The 24,715-nt window shown below is 40.1% G+C and overlaps 2 protein-coding genes and 1 pseudogene across 2 annotated transcripts; 1 reads left to right on the top strand and 2 right to left on the bottom strand.

Moving 5' to 3' along the window:
• Positions 1-376: 376 nt before the first annotated feature.
• LOC135555524 (WW domain-binding protein 2-like) lies at positions 377-6,158 on the top strand. Its single transcript, XM_064988042.1, has 8 exons — positions 377-526; positions 1,340-1,448; positions 2,774-2,912; positions 3,309-3,401; positions 3,641-3,826; positions 4,104-4,187; positions 4,646-4,722; positions 4,835-6,158. Exons 1-8 carry the CDS (start codon positions 468-470, stop codon positions 4,907-4,909), a joined length of 822 nt encoding a protein of 273 aa, XP_064844114.1. The 5' UTR covers positions 377-467; the 3' UTR covers positions 4,910-6,158.
• A 117-nt stretch (positions 6,159-6,275) lies between these two features.
• On the bottom strand, positions 6,276-12,876 carry LOC135555525 (heme-binding protein 1-like). The gene is made up of 4 exons (XM_064988043.1): positions 12,522-12,876; positions 8,229-8,367; positions 7,490-7,670; positions 6,276-7,350 (listed from the first exon to the last, which is right to left on the bottom strand). The coding sequence occupies exons 1-4, from the start codon at positions 12,597-12,599 to the stop codon at positions 7,173-7,175; spliced, it is 576 nt and encodes a 191-aa protein (XP_064844115.1). The 5' UTR covers positions 12,600-12,876; the 3' UTR covers positions 6,276-7,172.
• A 1,830-nt stretch (positions 12,877-14,706) lies between these two features.
• Positions 14,707-21,526, bottom strand: LOC135554971 (protein FMC1 homolog; annotated as a pseudogene).
• Between the last annotated feature and the right edge of the window lie 3,189 nt (positions 21,527-24,715).

The following is a 24,715-nucleotide window of genomic DNA, read 5'->3' as shown; positions in this document are numbered from 1 at the left end:
AACTTTTCCATTACATGTGTTGGTTGTACAAGCAGAATTATATAATCCAATTTGGAATATATAGCCACCCTTTAGATGTTCTAGTATTGGACTACGACTGAGGCAAATTCAAAGCACATTCTATAAAAACATGACATAATGGATGATGTTTAAACAATAATCAATCATATATGAAAAGCATTTACTCTCCTTAGGCCTACTCAGCTCTCTTCACAACCACAATGCTGTATTATTTCATCCAAACCAATCTCAAATATCCCACCTAACCTCAACACACTAGATTTATATGACAATCTCAATTCAAAGGCTTGTTGACAATATGGGGAACAATGTTGGCACGCAGAACATTGCAGTCACAGCACATGAAACAGCTGATCCTGTGACGTACACTTTGAGGTTTTTGGGGCATTCCTCTCATTTCCAGTGTGTAGCTGTACCTGACGAAGAGTACATTAGACTATCTGAACATGGCTTTAAATCGAAATCATTCTCAAAACGGAGGAGTTTTGATAAACAACGGCGAGAGGTTAGTGAATCATTAATCGCCACGAAGCTCATTTTCTAAAGGTAGCTTAGTTAAGCTAACTCGCAAGTTAACGTTAGCTGTTATGGTAATGTTAGCTAGCTAGCAAGATAGCTTTCGTACTTAGTGTTAGTTAAATCTAGCCAATGTCAGTTAGCTACTTGGGTTGCTTTTTTAAATTTATTCAGCAAGCCCTATTTTGTAGTGATAGCGTCGTTAGCTAGTTTAATAATTTTAAGCTAGATACTAGTCAGCAACGTCGTTGTTGGCCTTGCTGGCAGGAAAAGCTACCTAAGTACTAGGTCAGTCAGTCATCATTACGCATTTGACACGTATTAAAGCTAACGTTAGCTAGATACATTTTCTTACTTTACTAGTCAAACTAGGTGTAAGAGTAAGCTAGCTAAATAAGTTTGTTTTCCAGGGAGGTAGACACAGCAAAGTCAACAGAGAGTGAGCCCGCCCGCCCCAACTACAACCTGAGTCTAAAGTGAACGTTGTGACAGAGTTTTAGGAAGTTGATAAAGTAACAGGAACTTATGAAATATACGAATAAAGAACTTTTCATAATAGTTAGATTTGGCACATTCTGGAAGTGTCAGATTTAACCAACCAACCAACCAGTATGTGAAATGCCAATAGTAGGCCTATGTTAAATGATGTAGACCATACAGAATCCCACTATGTCCCTTGACACTCGGTTCTGCTAGGATTCTACGACAGTATTTGTCCTATGGAGGACCTGTCATACATACCATACCTATTCATCAGTAAATTCACTACACATGCCTAAACTGAACATGTATCCTCCACTAGTGTGTTGAGGGAATGCAAGAATGTGGAGCTGTCCTTCAGTGATGTCACCAGCAAGACAGACCTGCTGAGGGGGACCAAGAAAGGGACTGTTTACCTCACTCCATACAGGGTATGTTTATTATCTGACCATGCTGGTCCTGTGTGCCTGTTGGAAGACAATCCTTTTTCTTCTATGAGGTTTAATAGCGTTTGGCATCCAATAAATGTTGCATTGCCATCACCTACTAGACTGGAGTATCCAATCCCTTATACTTAGCTTAAAAAAATCAATACAAAAAAAAATGTACAAATACCCTACCATCTAACCCTGCACTCACTAAAAAACAAATACATCTCTGCAGCTGCCACCACAACCTCAATTTTCTATGACTTACGTTCCATCCCTTCAGTACAGTTGATAACCATTGCTATAAATGCTAAAAATCCAATCTTACTGAAACATATCCCTCTGTACTGGTACAGTTCTACTACTCAAGCCACTCCTCTCAGGATCCCTCCCCCTTGATTCATCTTCCTCTACTTTCTTCAGTGCCTCGGCATATGACAACTTCTGCACTACTCTAACCCTGGAAACATCAACCTGCCTCTACGGGACATTTCTGATCTCCAGCCTCATGGACACCCCTACAATTAACACATACCACTACTTTCACCAATGCTACACATTCCTTTGTCTCATGCCCTTCTGCACACTTCTCACACCTAGGAACCTCCCTCCTATACACTGCTGCCCATAAGCTTGACACCTGTAACAATGTCATGTATTTGGCACAAAAGTTTTTACGGGCTAACTTATATATCCTAACATCACTTTGTTGGGAAAAGACTCCACATCAAAACTCAAAAAGGGGGCTTCCTGAGTGGTGCGGTCTACGGCACTGCATCGCAGTGCTAGAGGCATCTCTACAGACCCGGGTTCAATCCCAGGCTGTGTCACAGCCGGCTATGACCCGGAGACCCATGAGGCGGCGCACAATTGGCCTAGCGCCATCCGGGTAAGGGGAGGGTTTGGCTGGCCGGAATGTCCTTGTCCCATTGCGCTCTAGTGACTCCTTGTGGCGGGCTGGGCACCTGCAAGCTGACTCCGGGCACCTGCAAGCTGACTCCGGTCGCCAGCTGGATGGTGTTTCCTCCGACACATTGGTTTGGCTGGCTTCCGGGTTAAGTGAGCAGTGTGTCAAGAAGCAGTGGCTTGGCAGCGTCGTGTTTCAGAGGATGAATTGCTCTCGACCTTCGCCTCTCCTGAGTCCGTAGGGTAGTTGCAGCGATGGGACAAGACTTTGACTACCAATTGGATATCGAGAAAAGGGGGTTAAATTAACTACAAATAAAACTCACAAAGACATACGACTCTTCTGTTTCACCACTCACGCCATCCTGTCTGCAGTATCACAAACTGGAAGACTACCATTGCTCTGTTTGTCCTCGTTTCAGTTGGTGTTTGTGTCCAGTAATGCCAAGGACAGCCTGGGGTCTGTGATGTTCCCGTACTACCTGATGAAGGGCTGCAGCATTGAGCAGCCAGTCTTCGCCGCCAATTACATCAGGGGCACTGTGTCTGCTGAAGCTGGGGGTAGGCAGCAGTTTGTTGTCCTCCTGTAGCATTCAACACCATCATGAGGAAATAACTGTAGAGCATGCAAAGTGTTTATGGCCTCCAGTCCCAGGTATGGCCTGACGTGTCCTAGGAATACATGTAGAAGTGAATCAGTGACGCAAGTGTGATTTGCCAAGGCCAGATATTTTCCGAGGCTGACATCAGTCTGTAAACCACAATCTCGTTTTACTTACAATGTCTATGTGTCAAAGTTTTTAGCAGCAGTAGTAGTTTTTAGCAGCAGCAGTAGAAATTGAAGTGTGACATCTCCTCCAAAGCACTGATTATAATTCAATATCAGACATGTAATTTAATGCAAAGACAAGTACACAGTGCTCATCAACATTTTGACTCTACTTTCTTTGGTTTCAGGAGGCTGGGAAGGCCAGGCTAGCTTCAAGATGTCTTTTTCCAGTGGGGGAGCCATCGAGTTAGGTCAGCACCTCTTCAAACTGGCAACAAATGGTAAGTCATTTCATCACTGCCATGTTTGTCAGTACAGAGCCTATTTGTCATTCAACATACAGTATCTGCTTTACTCAGTTTATATTGTACAATTTAAATAATTAATTTAACATGTACATCACTAAAGAATTTCCTGGTAATGCAGTCAAAGTTTGTTATTTGTTAGGCAACATATTTGTTTACATGTTACTCTTTTAGTCCAGTCTGTATTTTAGGATTAACCCTCAACTTTGTTTTAGCATCTCGTGCCCCTCCTGCTCAAAACGGAGGTGCCTCCTTTGGCTATCCCTCTCCTGGAGTGATGAATGGCTACGGCCCACCACCTGTTCCTCAGAACTACCCGTATGAATCCCCACCCCAGCAGAATGGTTTCTACCAGCCTCCCCCAGGCAACATGGGCTATCCCTACCCTATGGCAGCCGCAGGTTTGTTATTAAAGAACTTTATCATTGCTATAAAACTGTTTGTATGTTATGCAGGTTTGGGTCATAATAATTGAGAATCAAATGCTGTGATGCTAGCAGATTGCAGTTTACATTAGAGATTGCCTAGCACTTAAATACGGAAATATTTTGGATAATGCCTCCATTGTTATGAGTGTTTGAATTTTATTGATTGGTATCAATATTTATAACTACCCTAAGTAAAGATGTGTCCCCAAGGCTGTTATGAGTATTTTGGGTATTCTCTCTTGTGTTGCAGGAATGTACCCATCTGCCCCTGCCTACATGGCCCCACCTCCCCCCTATCCTGGGCCCCCCCAAAACTGGGCTGCTCTCCCTGCAGGTTTGTCTCCCTGTCTCTCTCTGTATGTCTGCATCGCTGCATCTGTCTGATGCCATCAGTCTGCCTCAATATGAAGCACATGACGCATGGCACTGAGAAAGGAGTGCTGATGTCGTAACCGGTACACATCATATTAAATAGGAGAAACAAACAAAATCCCTCACACACCTAGTCTCCCTTACCCCATGAAACAACCCAGTTGGCCTGAACTCAGTACACCTCATTTACATATCAGTTGTGTGTTTATTTGTGGGTTTTGGAGAATTGAAATAGAGTTGGAAGTGTGCATCATTCAGTCCGGAAGATGTCTTGTCACGAGTATCCTGCTGCAATATACTGTGCTAAGTGTGCTCCATTGTCTCTCCTACTCTACAGTTGTAGTAGCATGTGCTTCTGTATCAGTTACTATACATGTGCATTATTCTCCCCTCATTTCTCTGTCTCTCCCTGATCCTCAGGTAATGCCAAGGCAGCAGAGGCAGCAGGCAGTGCCTATTTCAACCCCAACAACCCCCACAATGTCTACATGCCCATGGTAAGGGACCTGTTATTCTCTCCATGTACATTCGGTGCATGCACTTTATGCTGTGTTTATATTTTTAGTTCAGAGTTTTTAAGATATTCTATCACTGTTTATTCCCACATAGGAACAGCCTCCTCCCTATGCACCTTCTGCCCCTCCTGCTCCTTACCCAGGCTATCCAGAGAAGAAGAACAACTAAAGCTCAATAACCATCATCCCCTAATAAATGCAACAGCAAATTATTAATTGGATGATAATTATTAGACTGGAAAGGAAAGTATAAAGTACAACATTGACAAAAAGGCAAGATTATTTTCTGGCAATTCACACAAGTAATTTTGAGGCACAACAATGTTGGGACATTTTCAAATGATGAATGTTTCCTTTTAATCATGAGTAAAGCTTTATTTCACCCCCTCCCACTCAGTTTATTTTGTCAATTGCCAAGTAAATGGTTATTCACGTAACGGATAAGTATTCAATCTTTTCAGTTATCATGGTTGTCTCTCTCTCCCTCAGTCTGTTAGAATGTGGAACTGTCCTGTACTTAGGAAAGGGTTTCTAACTGCCCTGTTGAGGAACATGTGATGGGCAGTATGGGGAATGTATAGGCATTAAATATTTACAGCATTTTTTAAATCCAGAGGTTTATTACCAAAATACATTTTATAACAATTTTCGATTAAAATGATGATGCTTATTAACAAAACAACAATTTCTATTCCTACTAGTATTGTAAAGTATTTTTACATTCACGTTCACAGTAAGTGTTTCCATTGTGTTGGTGCGTGGTTTAAGTTTGTTCCAGAGAGCCTTGAATGAAAGCTGAAGTTCCCAGTGCTCTCAATGTACACCATACCTTTCTAGATTATTTCTGGCTTTTTTATTGAAGGAAGTGCACGTTGTTTGAATATGGCAATTGGATGGAGTACTGACATGTACCGCTACGTATGTGAGATTATTGGTAATGTGCAATGTTCCTAGATCTCACAAATAACTTGAGCCTAGAGATGATAACTGGTCACATGAATAACCCATGCCCTAGTCGAACCCTGTATATTGTATCGTTGAATGCAAAGCCCGGCTGAAACCAAAACCCTACTCTCTGTGCAATTACGCAAGTGTGGGGTTACTAGGCCATGTATTTATTTAGCCGCTAGCCCGCTACACAGTGCTTTCTTGCAGTTGTGACGAATTAACCTGTGAAAACCACTAATTTATTCCTGTTTAAACTGGGTTGTAGTGACTAACAGACCATATAATTGCTATTTTAGTGCATAGTGAGGACATGTTGTACTAGTTTTAGGTTATAGGTTTGGTTGGTTTTAAGTATCTGCTTAAATTTATCAAATGTCTGAAATATCTTGTTTGTAAACCCTAATTACTTCTTTTGAGTTCTTCATATTGATTCAAATTCTAATAATAAATAAATGTTTATGTAAAACCTATCCAAAACAGTGGTGTACCAGTACTTTAAGCATTCTTTTGTATAGAACTAAAAAAAGAAAACGTCAGTTTTGCACACAAAAAATCGTATTAGTAATATCTTGAATAAATATGATATGAAACGCTATCAAATCCTGATGATATCGTCACTCCATATTTTCACAGAAAATCACACACCATACAGAGGTATTTCAAAATACAGTTTCAAGAATCATAATAACATTACAATTCAAACACACCAAATACAAGCACACCAAAACATTCACTACACACAACTGCTGTCTTAAAGTTTTCATGTCATCACAGAAGGATTAGACATCTCAAATGATAACACTTAAGGAATGACTAATATATTTCTCCTTCATACCCTCCCCACCAACTAATTCATACTAAGGAAAACATTTGACTATCACTACTCTATGGCTCAATTCCTAGTTTATTTCCAATTCCCTCCCTTGGGAAAAGGAATTGTGATTTTTAAAACTTAATTTAATTACTTATTGAATACTTAACTGTCATTTTGTTTTTATGGTGTGTGAAGTGAAGCATAATTTAATTAGACTGCTGAATAGTGATATGTGTACAGTGATTTAATGTGCTTTTCCTCCAAGCACTATGAAGCATGTTTTAAGGGAAGTGTCAACCCCTGGGTGTACAAAATAAGAACTTAATGATGTACCACACACAGCGGTAAATTGTGGTTAGTGGCTCCTACCCCAGGCCACTTAATATCCAGTTACTGATAATGGTACCGTACTATTGCACTACTTTGGACCAGTAACTATGTAGCCCGCTGCCCATCCCTCCCCTTTATGACCTTTCAATAGTCAAATACACTTCTTTGCATCACCTCTCCTTCATTTGCACTAATCTGAAAACAAATCCCCTGTTGTTGTCATATTATTTTCACATATCCTATTTTGGGGGGATGAAGATCAAGATGTGGAGTGATCAGTGAAGATGAAGGAGAGGAAGTGACTATAGTTTATTATTAAGAGTCGGTCTTAATGCTTCCCTTATGGCTCCTCCTGTAGGAACCACACCTCGTTGCGTCGGCCGTAGGGTTTCATTGGCGGGTCGTAGGTGCAGCAGAAGTACTGTTTCCGCTGAAATGGGGCAGTCTCACCAAGAGTTTTGGTTAGGCGAGAGGCCTCTGCACGGTACTCAGTCTCCCCTGCGAAGCCTCCAAACTGCCTGTGAAAAGAAATGATAGGTGGAAGGAAAGGAGAGAGAAAGAGGATATGTGATCAAATAATTTATGATTATTAAATACATTCTGTGTCGTAAAGAATTAAAGAACAAAGTGAGGTGAACACTGCATGGAGACACCCACAGTGAGTAGACAGTCATGCCGGGTCGATCCTCGATTCTGATGGCACTGTCGATGGGCACAGGGGGACTGACTTGGTAGTTGGTGGGAATCCTGAGGCTAACCACCAAACGGCGTGACATCACACCGTCGTCCCTGGGATATACTGTGATGATAACCGGTGCTGTCGTCCCCATTGCCTCCCCTTGGAAAACAAATACAGAGGACAGATAGAGGGGATAACAGACAACTTATTGCAACAGTCTTATGTGTGCATCAAGTTCATTGCATCCTCTTAGGCCCAGTTTCAAACTGACTTCTAGCATCAAACAAAGTAGACACTTCTTCAGTCACCCTTGAAGATCTGAAAGTACTGAATAGGTGCCAGTAACATGGTAATAACACTTTCGAACCCTCTGGTAGACTAGAAAGAGTTTTCACCATATTACTTGCTTACATCAATGCAATACTTTCAGATATGCACATTACATCGGTGGCTTAATTCAATCCGTAGTGCTTAAGACCTGCGCTACAGAGGTTAGTTCGAAATTTAAAGGCAGTTTCCGCATTCATGGTAAGTGCTGCATATGTCGGCTCAATCAGGAAATGTCCTTCAAATTTCAATCGTGCTATAGGGCTGAACATTAGCAATATGGATTGATTTGAGCCCCTAGATCTTTCTGAGCTTAGGGCTCATTAAAGATGTGTCCACATATGAAGCCCACTGACTGACAGGACAGGCCCTGCTCTCTGATTGTCTGACCTTGCTCGTTGCTTCCCCCAATGTACACGAGCAGCTTCCTCACTAGTTCCCCCGTCACCTGGTCAAAGGTCCGCCCCTCTGAGCTCACTGAGGCATACTTTGCACCATCGTACCGCCGCACCTCATAACTGACCCCCTCCTGGGAAAGAGAGCGGGAGGCCAAACGTGATTCACCAATGACACACATGTTGACAAACTGTTCAGAGGGAAGGAAGCCGCACACTACTTGGGGGTTAGAGGGGGTGGGGCTGGGGGTGCTGTGATTGGCGATATGCAATGGGCAGAATCTGTGCTCACTGATGCCGGTGAAACACTTGGAGTGGAAACGAACAGAGGACAGCCAAATGCCCCTAGAAAAGGATCTAAATAAAAAATATTACGTTGATTTGATTCCAGTTCTTTCCTGCTCTGCTCTCAGGGCCCCGCAGTGTTTAATGAAGCCTAAAGAGAATAATGGGACAGAGATGCCTGTTCTTACATAAGACCAAACCATATAGGTGCCACACACACACACATGGCAGAGTGGGGTTAATGCGATGTGTACACACACTCACTGACTTGCTGCCTGTTCTTATACATGTTATGATGTACTTGTCCTAAGAGGAAGGCTTATGCTGAGAAATATCAACCATTAAATAACAGAGGAACGTTACGTTTCACAATAATCACTCATTCCATATCCAGTCTTGAGTAAATCTGTTCCACTGAAAGGGACCTCAATGAAGGCCACATATTTGAAACGCCAAATGTTTTATTCAGATCCATTCCACTAAGTTATCCCTTGTTTTAAATCACTCACGCTGAATATGAATGCCTGCTACGGGACTAGACATATAATGCAATGTAAGTACAACAGTACGCACTGAAAACACTATTTAAAAGTGGGACGACAACATAATGATGTTTGTTTCCAACATTAGGGTTGTTTTCCTAAAGAAGTTAAATCTGCTTCGTGTTTTGTTTCCTTGCCACGACACTAACGAGTATCGCGATACTGGTATCGTCTTGGCCCTAGCAACCATATTGATATGGGATTCATTGTATTGATTGATACAGGGATTGAACTGTGTTGCTGAATAGCTAAAAGGTTTATTTCAGCAGAATTCTCTAGACACTAATAATTGACTCCAGCTAATTGGGATGTCAAGAACTCATTCATAGTGCTTCTGACTGGTGTTTGGTGTTCATATTGATGAAGGTGTTGTGGCTGCAACCCATCCTTGAGACTGTGGAATAAATGTAAATGTAAGCTCATAGGAAATAACTACAGTAGATGGATGGGGTGACAGTAATGCCATATCTTTAACACGTTTTCTTACTTCACTGCAATTATGCTATGATGTGTCACTGCTGTCAACTGGCCCATTCCCATTGTGTTGTTCCACAACTTTTGTTATTTTGGCTCTGTTCTCCAGAACTTTGGATTTGAAATGATACACTGACTATGAGGTTAAAGTGCAGATTGTCCGTTTGAGGGTATTTTCATCCATGTTGGGTGAACCATTTAGATACAGCACTTTTTGTACATAGTCCCCCTATATTAGGGGACCAAAATAATTGGGACAAATTCACTTATATGTGTATTAAAGTATTCAAAAGTTAAGTACTTGGTCCCATATTCATAGCATGCAATGACTACAAAAATTTGTTGGATGCATTTGCTGTTTGTTTTGGTTGTGTTTTAGATTATTTTGCGCCCAATAGAAATTAATGGTAAATAATGTACAGTATTGTGTCATTTTGTAGGCACTTTTTTGTAAACAAGGATATAATATGTTTCTACATTAATTAATTTGGGCTCCCGAGTGGCGCAGCTGTCTAAGGCACTGCATGTCAGTGCTAGAGGCATCACTACAGACCCTGGTTTGTTTCCAGGCTGTATCACAACCGGCCGTGATTGGGAGTCCTATATGGCGGTGCACAATTGGCCCAGGGTTGTCCGGGTTAGGGTTTGGCCGATGTAGGACGTCATTGTAAATAATAATTTGTTCTTAACTTACTATCCTAGGTTAAATACAGGTTACATTGTGTTTTTATTATGTGGATGCTACCATGATTACAGATAATCCTGAATGAAATGTGAATAATGATGAGTGAGAAAATGTAGAAGTGTTTAGAAACATTCTATTCTTATTTACAATAAAAGTATCCAAAAGTGCTGGAGTACAGAGCCAAAATAACAACAAAATTCACTGTCCCAATACTTTGGAGTCCACGGTATATGTCACTGTGACCAACATTAACAATACATGTAGGTGACATGTTCCAACAGCAATAATTGAACACTTTGTTCCTGAGTTCAGTCTAAAGGTGCAATTAGCATGTGTGCTTCGCTGGAATCCTACAACCTTTGTATATAATTACTCTGTGTCTCAGCTGGGTAGACGTGGGCCATAATTATTGTGGATGTGCTAATATTAGCAATTAATTTCATATTCAACCCGCTCTCTTTCTTTTTCTAACTTTTAAACAAATGGTTTTAATTGGTTTGAATGTCACTACACAATGTCATGAGAAGTTTGTAAACCTGTCACACAGAGAAGTTGACATTTCAGCCTTACATGACAACTATGGCCTCTATAACCATTCAGTTGGCTTGGAGTATGAGCCTGTCTTGTGTATCAAGAAATAGACAATGTGCTGTCATTATGTAATAAGCATATCGTGCTGTCAACTCGTCCATCTAATCAAATGTCTTGTCATTACTAAACAATGCATGGTGCCAAGTAAGATCATTTCAGAGAAATTAAAACATTGCATAATATCAATACCGTGAAGAAAAAAACATGAAAATAAAATGAATAGTACCTTTTTAGTAAAAAGCTAAGGGAGAAATGTAACCACTCTCAAATTCATTGACAGAGAAAGGACGCAAGGACTGACCATCCATGATGACACAATTATAGTTTTACCATGTTTTGAGGCTATACAGTGTTTGTTTACATTTATGTTGTTTACAAACATTGGGGTGATGGGGTACGACAGTTGAACTAAGCTCATGAGGCATTTATGTTACATTCTTCAAGAATCAATGGGTACATTACATGAATTGATAAGTCCAAAAATTGATGTAACTACTAAGGATTCCAACTTTAAAGCCATCTCCTTCCATTTGTAAGCCCTGAAATATGACAGGACCCACCAAGCTGTGTGTGTGTGTCTGAGCATGTGCAGACAGTTCATCTGCATTCAATGTCAGTTTTAATTAAGAGTGTATGATGTCAGACTCAAATTCCTCTGATCGTGTGTTCGTGTGAGATTTCAGTGTGATCATTTAGGCTCTAGTGAATTTTACAGATTTAGCACTGACTGATTTCAAAACTGCCAACAGCCTGTCTATTGCCTATTTAATGGCCACTCATGCCTATTGATACAAAGACTCTCTTTTTCCTATTCCTCGTACAGCCTTTTTGTTCGTCTGGTTGCATGTTATAGATTGAAGTAGTTCCAGATTCATGATCAGTCTCTTTGTCAGGCCAATATCTGTAGATGTGTTTGTCAGTGTCACTTGATTCCACGCTCTCTGTATATTGATCTAGCAGTCGTCTTTGCCTCCATCTGTCTGGCTTTGTCTCGTCTCAAATGTAGTATTTAATGAAGAACTCTGTCAGGGTGCACAAGTAAATCATATGGAAGCTCACACATTACTAGTTTCACCAAACCCTTTCCCAACCAACCTCAAATTATCTGTCAGTCTCTCTCAGAGAACACAACCTTGCTTTTAATGACCTCAGTATTATTTATTTTTATTTAACCTTTATTTAACTCGGCAAGTCAGTTAAGAACAAATGCTTATATTATGTCAAACTCTTAAGGAGGTATGGTCAGTGTAGCAGTACACACAGTGGTGCCACTACTGAGGTCATAGGGAACACACACACCGATCTGCCCCCACCTTCTACTGCGAGCTCACAGGTGCCAGGAGGTCATTGTAATTAACAATAGTTGGTTTCAAAAGGTCAAACACTTTAAAGGGATTGGCATTACAGAATCCTTCAAATGCATAACACATAAGCCTACTGATAATCAAAATAGACTTTTCTTGACATCATGGTAGACTGGGGCCAATAGGCTAGTTTCACTACAACCAAAGTGAGTAACAAATTAAAAATGTCTTATAATAAAACAATATTTGCGAGATACTGAAGAGATCTGTCTGTAGTGACCAGTTGTTTTATGCACCAAACAAGACGGAGGTGTACAGTGGCGCGCGCGATCAAGTGATGCAATGCAATGCTTGACTGACAGACACACACACTAAAGTTGAAACTGACAGGTCAAGGTGTATCCTACCTTGGTCTCGCTGCTGAGCAACTTGTAGTCCGTTTCTTCGGTGTTCCCGAAAATTGTGTTCTTTATCATTCCAAACATCGCGCTCTGGCCAGGTCACCACTCTGCTGCGCGTTTTGTCCCTTTATGCTATGTTATCGCCTGTGTTATTGTAGCTTTTGCTTCCTTTGAAATAACTTGTTCTTATTTCATAATCTTCTTATTTTTGTCCTCCTTTTAAAATCACATAAGGAGATTCACTTAAAATATGCTGTACACTCCTTTCCTTGATCCTCGGACCTTATTGGACAAATCAAATCAGAACATATCTATTCACGTATTTATCTGATGTTGTTACCTAGTAGTACAACTAGGTTGAAATAGTGAATCTTGCTCCTAGCTCACTAGACGAGTTGACGATTTACAGCCACTGAGCCACACGAATATAAACAACTGTCTCCGCCCTCCCTTCCCCGCCTCCACGCTTGGTTTTTCACAATTTCCACTTAATAGCTGGCCTACTTTTAATTGACGTAATAATTATTCCCATCGATTATCATGCACACTATTGCAGGCGGTAACATGATCTGGTTTATTTAATTTTTATTTAGATCTCCACTGCGTAAGGTTATACTGGCATTAAACATACACTGAATACTTAATGCAGCGGTGTAGCAGCGGTGTAGCCTACTATATGCAGTAATACAGAATCTTGATTGAAATGATAACATTTCATTCGCTTTCACATACCACTTCAAAACATGCACATAACACAATGTTGCACAAGCGTGTCACTGCTCTCTCTCCAGCTGTGTGTCAAAATAATTCAATGTCTTGGGATGCATGGAGGAGTGGGGTGTAGAGACACGTGTTATTTGGAGACTTTATAACACTATAATTTGACGCTGTTGGTGTGCCACTATGCATTACATTTCCACTGCATGCGTGTGGACGGTGGGTGCTGCCGCGCATGTGCAAGTTTATTTCATGTCCCTATGTGTCACAGTGTTCTGCGTAGCTCTAGGGTCAATCTATTTAAACCCACACAGAAGACAATGGTAGTCACCGTATAACAAATGGAATGGGGAGTGTTACACAGCTTCACAGATTTAACTAAGAAAGGGGGAAGAATAGAAGAGAATGAATAGTCCAATAGGGGCACAGTTAATGACGAGGCTTTCTTTTTGAACGATAATCCAGGATGACAATAAGGACAAAGAACGATTTAAAAAAAAAATAATTCCCAGAAGGTAATACATGTTACTCGTATAAAAAATAAAACAAATCTGGCAAAAGACTGCAGAGAAAAATGTAGTGGAGGAGTTGGTAGAAATGCCAGTTGCCATAGACACAATAATGAAACACATTAATATGCAAGTACAAAGCAATACAACTCCTGCTGTTTTCCATTATGCTGGTAATAATCTTCTTATAAACGCCTACATAAGAGACAAAATGAAGCATATTGTCATACTTCTCTTATGCATGTTGCATGCCCTAGCATTATCTAAGACCTTTCCTTGATTTCACTGTTGGCTGGTCTTCACACTGTTTAAACCACTGGCCAAAAGGTAGTGAAGAACAAAACATTTAAAAGATCAAAGGTCCCACAATGAGTTCACATCCATCTGACATAACATACCCTCTTTGTAATGCTTCATCTTTTAATTAACCAGGAATTTGAATTACCTGATATCCTTTAAAATATAAATATGACTGAATTACTTCACATCAGTTTTATCTGCCAAGTATGAATGCTTTACCTGAACATCAAACATTGCTCCAAGTAAACCTTACTGAATTGAGATCAAAAGGGATATTACTTAATTTTATATGTTAGATTTAATTGGTTGTTTTATTAGTAGATTATTAGCAGCCACTAGCAGCATATGGATTGCAAGAAAAGTGAGATGTCATGGTGACCTGATAAAAGTGATTCATACTTTAATTGGCAAAAGTTGTCCCATTATTTACAAATATTTTAATAACAGCTATTGTCTCAAGACAGACACAAAGTGAGGAGTGGTAGGGAGAGCTGGGAATCTTATATTTCTAATAGCTTTGATCCTCCCTTGTATAATAACAAATCACAGTCCTTGTTCACAGCAGCCTTCATCTCTTCCTCTGTTTTATAAAAGAGCAAAATAGCATTAGGTCCAGAGTGATGATTTTACAACCCTCTGGTGTGGTATGAGAGTCTTCTCCCTTCCTTCACTTCTCCCAGCCCTTCGCCCCAGGCTTTGTGGGCAGCCTGAGTCCCACAATTCCTGCCATCTCCTCTGTGTCATGCTGGCCTTTCCCATGGTAGATGTCGTAGAGAGCCATGTGTTGCCGTGTGGAGATGAGCAGACAGAGGTAGCTGTGCGAAGCATAGAGGGCCTCCTCCTGAGCAAGACAATATCTCTCCCCAGTGATCTGAAAAAAAAAATGGGCAGAATTAAGATAAAAATCCTGTATAAAGCATGCATAACAATGACACTAACATAGAGGACTAACATTGCCATCTTGAAGGTGAATTTATGCCGCAATTACACTTGCAAATAGATATGATACATTTATTAAAGAAATATAAAGCGCCTAGTCAAAGTAAACACCCACTTGTCTTCACATTTTGCTGCCTTCAAATAAAATCTAAAAAAGAGATTGCAGAGCTACACAACCTACAGTACTGCACAATTTCAAAGTGAAAGAAAGCCATAGAACATTTTCCAAATTAATAAACAAATACAAGATGTCTTGATTGTGTGTCTTCTTCACACACCAGTTAATACTTCGTGGAAGCATCTTTGGCAACCATTACAGCTGTGGATAACTTTATTATGATTCTACCAACTTTGCACAGCTCTTAAAACTTCTTTGTGATCGGTGTCCCTTCCATGGGACAGTTGAGCTAACGTAGGCTAATGCGATTAGCATGAGGTTGTAAGTAACAAGAACATTTCCCAGGACATAGACATATCTGATATTGGCAGAGAGCTTAGATTCTTGTTAATCTAACTGCACTGTCCAATTTACAGTAGCTATTACAGTGAAATAGTACCATGCTATTGTTTGAGGATAGAGCACAATTTTGAACATCAAAAAGTTAAACAAACTAGGCACATTTGGGCAGTCTTGATACAAAATTTTGAACAGAAATGCAATGGTTCATTAGCTCAGTCTAAACTTTGCACATACTCTGCCAACTAGTGGCAACAATCGAAATTGCCCCTGGGCTGGAATAGTACATTATGTCCTTTCTCTTGCATTTCAAAGATGGTACAACAAAATACAAAAGAACAGTTGTTTTTTTCTTTGTATTATCTACTACCAGATCTATTGGTGTTATATTCTCCGACATTTCCACAAACATCAAAGTGTTTCCTTTAAAAATGGTACCAAGAATATGCATATCCTTGCTTCAGGGGCTGAGATACAGGCAGTTAGATTTGGGTATGTAATTTTAGGTGAAATTTGGAGAGAAAAAAAGGGGCAGATCCTTGAGGTTAAGGCAAAAGACTGTATATCCATTGTTTTTAAAAAATCAACATTTCTCAAGCTCAGTACATTTGGTTGTGAATCATTGGACAGCAATATTTAAAAAAAAGAATTTAAAAAAAAGAAACTGACTGGACCATTCAGGAACAATCAACAACTTTTGAAAGCCATTCTGGTGTGTCTTCTGCATTCAAATATTTGTCCCACTGAAAAATAAAACCCTATCCCAGGGTTAGGTTTTCAGAAGACAGAGGTGGGTTTTTCTGTAGCTTTACCTGGGCTGTGCTCCTTTCATATTTATTTTGATCCTAACAAACTTCCCAGTCCCTTCACTTCATATTACTGCCCTGTATGACAAAGTGAAAAGAATTGGGGGGGGGAGACTCCTAATCACCCATTCTATTTGCAACAAGGCTGTTAAGTAATACTGCAAGACAACATGGCAAATAATTTTTGGGGGTCTAAATTAAAAACGCCACGAGTGAAACTCTCTCTATTTTCAAGTATTGGTGGTGACAGCATCATGTTATGGGTATGCTTGTCATCGGCAGGGACTAGGGAGTTTGTTAGGATCAAAATAAATATTTTTAAAGAAGAAGCACAGCCCAGGTAAAAAGTTAGAGGAAAAGTTTGTCTTCTGAAAACCTAACCTTGAGATAGGAGTTTTAAACAAATTCTAATATGGAAGACACACCAGAATGTCTTTCCAAGACTTGGAGTGTTCCTGAGTGGTCTTAAAACTGCTTGAAAAACAGAGACAAGGTTTGAATATTGCAGTCCATCAATGATTCCCAAACAAATTTAATGAGCTTGAGCCATTTCGACCAAAACAAATGAATATACACTCAGTGGTCAGTTTATTAGGTACATCTAGTACTGGGTCAGATCCCCCTGTAGCCATGAAGGGATGCACCTGGTCAGCAACAATGTTCAGATATGCTATGGCATTCAAACGTTGCTCAATTGGTATCAAGAGACCTAATGTGTGCCAGGAAAACATTCCCCACACCATTACACCACCGACACCAGACTGTACCATTGACACCAGACAGGATGGGGCCCATGGCCTCATGATGCTTTTGCCAAATCCTGACTGCCATCAGCATGATGCAACAGCGCCGGGATTAATCGGACCAGGCAATTTTTAAACCACTCCTCAAATTGTCCAGTGTTGGTGATGGCGTGCCCACTAGAGCCGCTTCTTCTAGTTTTAAGCCGATAGAGTGGAACCCAGTGTGGTCATCTGCTGCAATAGCCCATCCGTGAAAATGAAGAGTAGGTTGTGTAGATCTGTTGTGCGTTCCTAAATGCTGTTCTGCACACCACTGTTGTACTGCGCCGTTATTTCCCTGTTTGTGGCCCGCATGGTAGCTTGCACAATTCTTACCATTCTCCTTCAACACGCTATTTTTCGCCCACAGGACTGCCGCTGACTGGATGTTTTTTGTTTGTTGCTCCATTCTCGGTAAACCCTAGACACTGTTAATTCATTTATTTTATTTAGCTAGACAAGTCAGTTAAGAACAAATTTTTATTTACAACGACAGCCTACCAAAAGGCAAAAAGCCTCCTGTGGGGATGGGGGCCTGGGATTTAAAAAATAAATATAGGACAAAACACACATCACAACAAGAGAGACAACACTACATAGAGACCTAAGACAACAACATAACAGCAAAACATGACAACACAGCATGGTAGCAACACAAAAAAAACATGGTAACAACACATGGTAGCAGCACAAAAACATGGTACAAACATTATTGGGCAACAGCACAAAGGTCAAGATGGTAGAGACAACAATATATCATAAACAGCAGCCACAACTGTCAGTAAGAGTGTCCATGATTGGGTCTTTGAATGAAGAGATTGAGATAAAACTGTCCAGTTTGAGTGTTTGTTGCAGCTCGTTCCAGTCGCTAGCTGCAGCAAACTGAAAAGAGGAGCGACCCAGGGATGTATATGCTTTGGGGCCTTTAACAGAATGTGACTGGCAGAATGGGTGTGGTATGTGGAGAATGAGGGCTGCAGTAGATATATCAGATAGGGGGAGTGAGGCCTAAGAGGGTTTTATAAATAAGCATCAACTAGTGGGTCTTGCGACGGGTATACAGATATGACCAGTTTACAGAGGAGTATAAAGTGCAGTGATGTGTCATATAAAAGGAGCATTGGTGGCAAATCTGATGTTCCTTACCATTCGGCCATCTAGCAGGTCATGCGTGAAAAGCCCAGGAGGCCGGTCGTTTCTAAGATACTGGAACCGGTGCGCCTGGCACTGACGATTATACCATGCTCAAAGTCGCTTAAGTCACTCGTTTTGCCCATTCTAACGTTCAAGCAAACATTCAACTGAATGCCTCAATGCCCGTCTCCCTGCTTTATATAGCAACCCATGGCCACGTGACTCACCGTTTCTAGGAGCTAACCATTTTTGTGAACGGGGTGGTGTACCTAATAAAACTAGCAACTGAGTATATAACCCGAAGAGTTGGGAAAAGTTGGTAGAATCTTATTCCAAATGATTAACTGCTGCCCAAGGTGATTCCACCAATTATTAACTCAGGGAATTAGTGTTACTGTAATTTAATTATACCAATATGTATTCATTAATTGAATTCCCTTAATCTATTTTATGAGAATTTGTAAGATTCTTGTTTGCATAAAATAGACTGAGACCAGTCTTTTCAATAATAGGTAACAGAATTTATTCTCGGAGTGTGCTGCCACGTTACCACGAGCAACAGTTTATATACAATAACATGACGTCATTTCATTGCTTCTAGAATGAATCCCCTTCTCCCGACCTAGAATCAAGTGAGGTTAAAAGTTAATTCTAACTCACTAACACACTCACAGGTTACACAACATAACTGAATTAACATTTGACCCCTCAACATTATCAATCACCACTTAGCTGACAGTTCTAATTAACAGAAAACCTAGGAATGCACTCACTATCTTATCTAAAAAGACCCCAGAGCTAAGTTTCGTCGGTTCAACCATAGGTTAACTACCTTATCTGTTTACTTAATCCACAACCCATTTCTTTCTTCCTAGTTGGAATGGTGTTCATTAACTTTAATTACTCCTTGTCTGTGTCACACAATCCCTTCTTATGAACTCATATTGTTAATCAGATATAATAAAACAGAGTATAAGTTTACTTAGTTACAGTTCTATTTAAAATGAGGATATTGTTTATTAATTTATTCATAATATTTCCAAGTTAGAGACTTGCCCAACTTATTTTTTTTTCTTGATTAGAAAAATGTACTAACATTCTTTCACTTTGAAAATGAGGAGTAGGTTGTTAGATCAGTAGAAAAAATAATTTAATCTCTTTTAGGATTGAATTTTAAGGTAGTAAAATGTGACAAAAGTTAAAGGTGTAGACTTTCTAAAGGAAAGGGGATACCTAGTCAGTTGCACAGCTGAACGCATTCAACCGAAATGTGTCTCCCGCATTTAACCCAACCCCTGAATCAGAGGGGTGCGGGAGGCTGCCTTAATGGATGTCATTGGCGCCCGGGGAGCAGATGTTGTTGGACACTGTATATTTCTGAAGTATTCAAAACATACAACTATATGATAACAGAGTCTAGAATCAACAGGATCCTGAACAGCTTCTACCGCCAAGCCATAAGACTGCTAAACGAGACTGCTAAATAACTAATCAAATGGCTACCTGCATTGACCCTTTTTTGCACCAACCCACTTGCACTGACTATGCACACACGGGACTCTACCAACACATTAACACTGACATCCCAACACACACACTGACTTTCATACTCACCACATTGCTGATGCTACTGTCTATTACCCACCCCTTTGCTTAGTCACTTTAGCCCTACCTATATGTACAGCTACCTCAATTACCTCTTACTCCTGCACATCGACACGCTGGTACTACTCCCTGTATATAGCCATGTTATTTTTTTATTTGTTATTCACTGTGTATCTATTCCTCCTGTCACTATTTCACTTTCTCCCTGGATTGTTGGAAAAGGACCTGTTCACAAAGCATGAGACAAATACAAATTGGAGGGGGGGGGGTGGCTAACTTTATTACGTTGCATACTACATCACATCTATTAACTAAAGAGGATGTAGTCGGTGGGGTCAGGGTGAATATATAGCCGTGTCCCCATCTCATTGTTGGGCTATGGCCTACAATTTAGTCAAGTATTCTAGGCCAATGTTTGAATGAAGCCTACATTTGTTAAGTTTATGAGTTTGAATGATTATTAACACATTTGCCAAGAAGAAAGGAATGCTATGATTAGATTGATATAGCTATATCAATCTTTTTTTACCAGGCCCACATTCACACAAAAAAATCCAGCAACATCAGACCATATTCATTGACACTCACAATATGTTAATGCCTGTCAAACAGATATTCAATTAGGGATGCATATATCAGTGAACATATCGGAATCAGATGATATTAGCTAAAAATGCTAGCTTTAGCTTGGTACCTAGCTAGCACCAATACAACCAGTCTGAAAACAATGACCAGTAGAAACTGCAGTCATTTTCATTATTCTTAATTAACAATGATTTAGGAATCCTTATGAGTAAGTATTAGCTAGGTTGCCACTTGTTGTTCACCTATTGAAATTGAACTTCAGTTCATGAAAATAAATAGCTAGCCAGCTAACGTAAACTCACCCCATTCCGTACAAATGTGCACAACCGCAACATTCAAACGAGGCTACAAAGAAAACTAATTGGACTGTAGCGACTTTGTTGACTTCAAAATCAGGGGTGTGAACTAGGTTTCTATTCAAGCGTTGATCGACATGGTAATAGCTCTATAGTATTGGAGAAAAGTTGAAAAAGAACGGACCCTCCGTTACATCTTGACGTGTCATGTCGTAACGTACAGCACACATAAAGCAACCATTTCTGTCTTACAATCTCTCTCCAGCAGGTGTAGCACTTCTCTCATCCTTTAGAAACAAGAAATTGACAGTAACGGGGTAAGGGGGGAACCGAGTCATTTTTTTGCGTCATCATTGCATGCAATCATCATTCTCAAAGCCGCTGTTTACTTCTAAGATCACTTTAGCACCGCCCTAAAAACCCGATTCAAATTCGACACAAACCTTCAAATAGGTATGTAATGACACATTATATAAACTCTTTATAGTGTTTTATTTACATTTTAGAGGCAATAAGGTGATATGATGGACAGATCGAGTGAAAAACAAATCCACCAATGCGGCCTATTCTTGAGGATAACCTGTTGCAGGATGACTAAGTAAGTAGTGGCTGGAGTCGTTAACACATTTTTAACCACGGCAATCTAGCTAAGTTAGCTACATTAGCTTACGTTACCATGGTGGATAGATGTCGTGGTTTCATTAAAGTTGTAGCTAGTTAATAACCTCATTTACTCATCAACATGACTTACCTGTTTTTTACGGAATTGATCTAAAACATAATTGTATGCCAAAGAATGTTTGTATTCCGGTCCTTTAAATCACTCGTATCCCCCTCAGGATCCCCCAGCAAAGGCAGAGAGGTGAAGACAACGACGCCATGTTGGACTGGCTTATTTGGGTGCACACCAATTATACATAAATCATTCGCGTTCACCTACTATTAGGAGCACAAATAATAACATCACTTTCGTATCGTAATAATTTAAACCTTCAAAATAAAAGCCCACAATTCAAACCATTGCAATGTCGACATCTCATTCAAAAGATATTACACTCAGTGGACAGTTTATTAGGTACATCCATCTAGTACCGGTTCGGACCCCCCTTTGCCTTCAGAACATCCGGAATTCTTTGTGGGCATGGATACAAGGTGTCAAATCAAATGTTTTTGTCAAATGCGCTGAATACAACAGATGTAGGTAGACCTTGCGGTGAAATGCTTACTTACATGCCCTTTACCAACAATGCAGAGTTTCAAAAAAGTAAATAGGAAAATGAGTTAAATAAATGAGTTAAATAAACGAAAGGAAAAATAGTAACATGATAAAATTGAAATAATGAGGCTATAAACGAGGGTTACAATGTGCAGGGGTACGGGTTAGTCGAGGTAATTTAGGTCATATGTACATGTAGGTAGGGTTAAAGTTACTATGCATAGATAATAAACAGAGAGTAGCAGCAGCGTATGTGAAGGAATGTGAATGTGTGTGGCATCAATATACATGAGTGTATGTGTTTTGTGTATGTGTTTGAGTGTCAGTGTAATATGTGTGAGTGAGTGATTAGAGTCCTGTGAGTGTACATCGAGCATGTGCTCAGTGCAGATGTTGACTGTAATCCATATTGATGCACTTATTAATGAAGCTGGTGACTAATGTGGTATACTTCTCAATGCCATCGGGATTGGAACATATTCCAGTGCGCACCAATTATACATCAATTATTCGCGCTCACCTACTATCAGGAGCACAAATAATGACTTTCGTATACTAATAATTAAAACCTTCAAAATAAAAGCCCACATTTCAAACCATTGCCATGTCGATATCTCATTCAAAAGATATTACACTCAGTGGACAGTTTATTAGGTCTGTGCTAGTGAAACAGTCCTGTAGCTTAGCATCCGCTTCATCAGACCACTTCCGTTTTGAGCGCATTGCTTCCTTGAGTTTTTGCTTGTTAGCAAAGTTATGGTTAGATTTGCCAAATGGAGAGCGAGGGAGAGCTTTGTAGAGTAAAGGTGATTTGGAGTTTATTTTTTCCTCAAGTTGCACGTGACATGCTGGTAGAAATTTGTTCAAACGGATTCCAGTTTTCCTGCATTAAATCCCCGGCCCTCTGGATGAGCATTTTCTTGTTTGCTTATGGCCTCATACAGCTTGTTGAGTGCAGTCTTAGTGCCAGCGTCGGTTTGTGGTGGTAAATAGACAGTTGTGAAGAATATAGATGAAAACTTTCTTGGTAAATTGTGTTGTCTACAGTTTATCTTGAGGTACTCTAACTCGGTCGAGCAGAATCTTGAGACTTTAATATTAGAGATGGTGCACCAGCTGTTGTTGACAGAGACACACACCATCACCACTGATCTTACCAGTGCAGTCTCGCTAGGCATCCGGTTCTACAACCTCTGTAACAGCGTCTCTTCTTCATACGAATGATAGGGATTTGGGCCTGGTCCGGGAGAAGCAGTATATCCTTCGCCTCCGACTCATTAAAGAAAAACTCCTCATCCAGTTCAATGTGAGTAATCGCTGTTTAGATGTCCAGAAGCTCTTTTTGGTCATAAGAAACAATGGTGGAAACATTATGCAAAAAAAAAAGGTTTAAAACCCCCACAAAACAGCACAATTGGACAGAAGCCCTTAAAACTGCAGCCATCCCCTCCGGAGCCATTCTCTTTTCTCTGTGAAGGACCGGGCACCCTGGAATGGGCTCAAACGTTGCTCAATTGGTATCAAGGTACCTAACGTGTGCCAGGAAAACATTCCCCATACCATTACACCACCACTAGCATAGCAGAGGGAAGTAGTTTGGGGGTCTATATCGGTTTGCTAATTCAGAACTAGTAAAGGCCCAGTGCCCTACTTTTGTGATTTTTGAAAAAACTAAATGTATTTGTATTTGAGTGTTTACCAGCAGTTTTAACTTGAGTATGACAATTATCTGTACAAACAGTTAATCTGGTAATACTAGTTGAATATTTAAACAACTTTTTCAATTTCTTAAAATACTTTGTAAATGCAACTTATGTCTATGTGTTAACTGAAATGGTCTATTCATTCCTTTTACTAGACACTCTTATCCAGAGCAGCTTACAGTAGTGAGTGCATACATGTTCATTCCTTTTACTAGACACTCTTATCCAGAGCAGCTTACAGTAGTGAGTGCATACATGTTCATTCCTTTTACTAGACACTCTTATCCAGAGCAGCTTACAGTAGTGAGTGCATATATGTTCATTCCTTTTCATACTGGTCCCCCGTGGGAATCAAACCCACAACCCTAGCATTGCAAGTGCCATGCTCTACCAACTGAGCCACATCATCACATCACATCATCACAAACCACTTGATGTCTCAATGTAGTCAATTACTGTATTGTGCATTGTTTTTCTTCATGGAGATGGAAAGTCTACAGGTACAAACCTAGATGACCAGCTAATGTACAATCCAGTAATGTACATTTCCATTAAGTGGTTTGTAAGTATGGTAAATTAATACTGCACAAACAGTGGTTATTTTCCCATGTTGTTTTATGAAGAAAAATATTACATTTGATGTGGATGTTTCTGTCTTTGCCCATAACTTTTGATGTACATGTTTGAGGACAGGGTTTTGTTTTTTCTGGATTCCATTAGAATGACAATTGCAGAGAAATGGACAGGGCAACAACACTACTGTTCTTAATTATACAACTATCTTTTTTTGCCGAAGCAGAGATGCTGAATTATAATTTTTTGCCTACGCTAAAGATGGGTCGGCTAATACTAGTAAAGGCCCAGTGCACTACTTTTGTGAAAACATATAAATAGCAGCACCCCTACTTCCCGCAGCTATGGCTGCCTCTCACCCGAATTACTGTCCCTCCTCTCTACCTCCCTCCACTGACAATAATGTCCAGACAGCCTTCCAGCTGAAGGTGAAACTTAAGTCACACTGCATTATTTCTGCCTTATGCACCAATTCATGTTGTGGCTCTATGACCGGAGAAAGTAAAATATTCCTCGATATTATAAAGGACACAAGCCGCTAATAATAACGCAAGCTTATTAGGACACTTTGCTATACT

The sequence above is a fragment of the Oncorhynchus masou genome, chromosome 15 (genome assembly GCF_036934945.1).
Source record: "Oncorhynchus masou masou isolate Uvic2021 chromosome 15, UVic_Omas_1.1, whole genome shotgun sequence".
Lineage (NCBI taxonomy): Eukaryota > Metazoa > Chordata > Actinopteri > Salmoniformes > Salmonidae > Oncorhynchus > Oncorhynchus masou.
This window is presented reverse-complemented; position numbering and strand designations above follow the sequence as displayed.

Coding starts and splice junctions, on each gene's coding strand:
- LOC135555524 (XM_064988042.1), top strand. CDS start 468: ATGGCTTTAAATCGAAATCATTCTCAAAACGGAGGAGTTTTGATAAAC. Junction 1,449..2,773: donor TTTACCTCACTCCATACAGG/GTATGTTTATTA, acceptor TCCTCGTTTCAG/TTGGTGTTTGTGTCCAGTAA. Junction 3,827..4,103: donor CTACCCTATGGCAGCCGCAG/GTTTGTTATTAA, acceptor CTTGTGTTGCAG/GAATGTACCCATCTGCCCCT.
- LOC135555525 (XM_064988043.1), bottom strand. CDS start 12,599: ATGTTTGGAATGATAAAGAACACAATTTTCGGGAACACCGAAGAAACG. Junction 8,368..12,521: donor TGCTCAGCAGCGAGACCAAG/GTAGGATACACC, acceptor TCTCTTTCCCAG/GAGGGGGTCAGTTATGAGGT. Junction 7,671..8,228: donor TGGGGGAAGCAACGAGCAAG/GTCAGACAATCA, acceptor TTGTTTTCCAAG/GGGAGGCAATGGGGACGACA.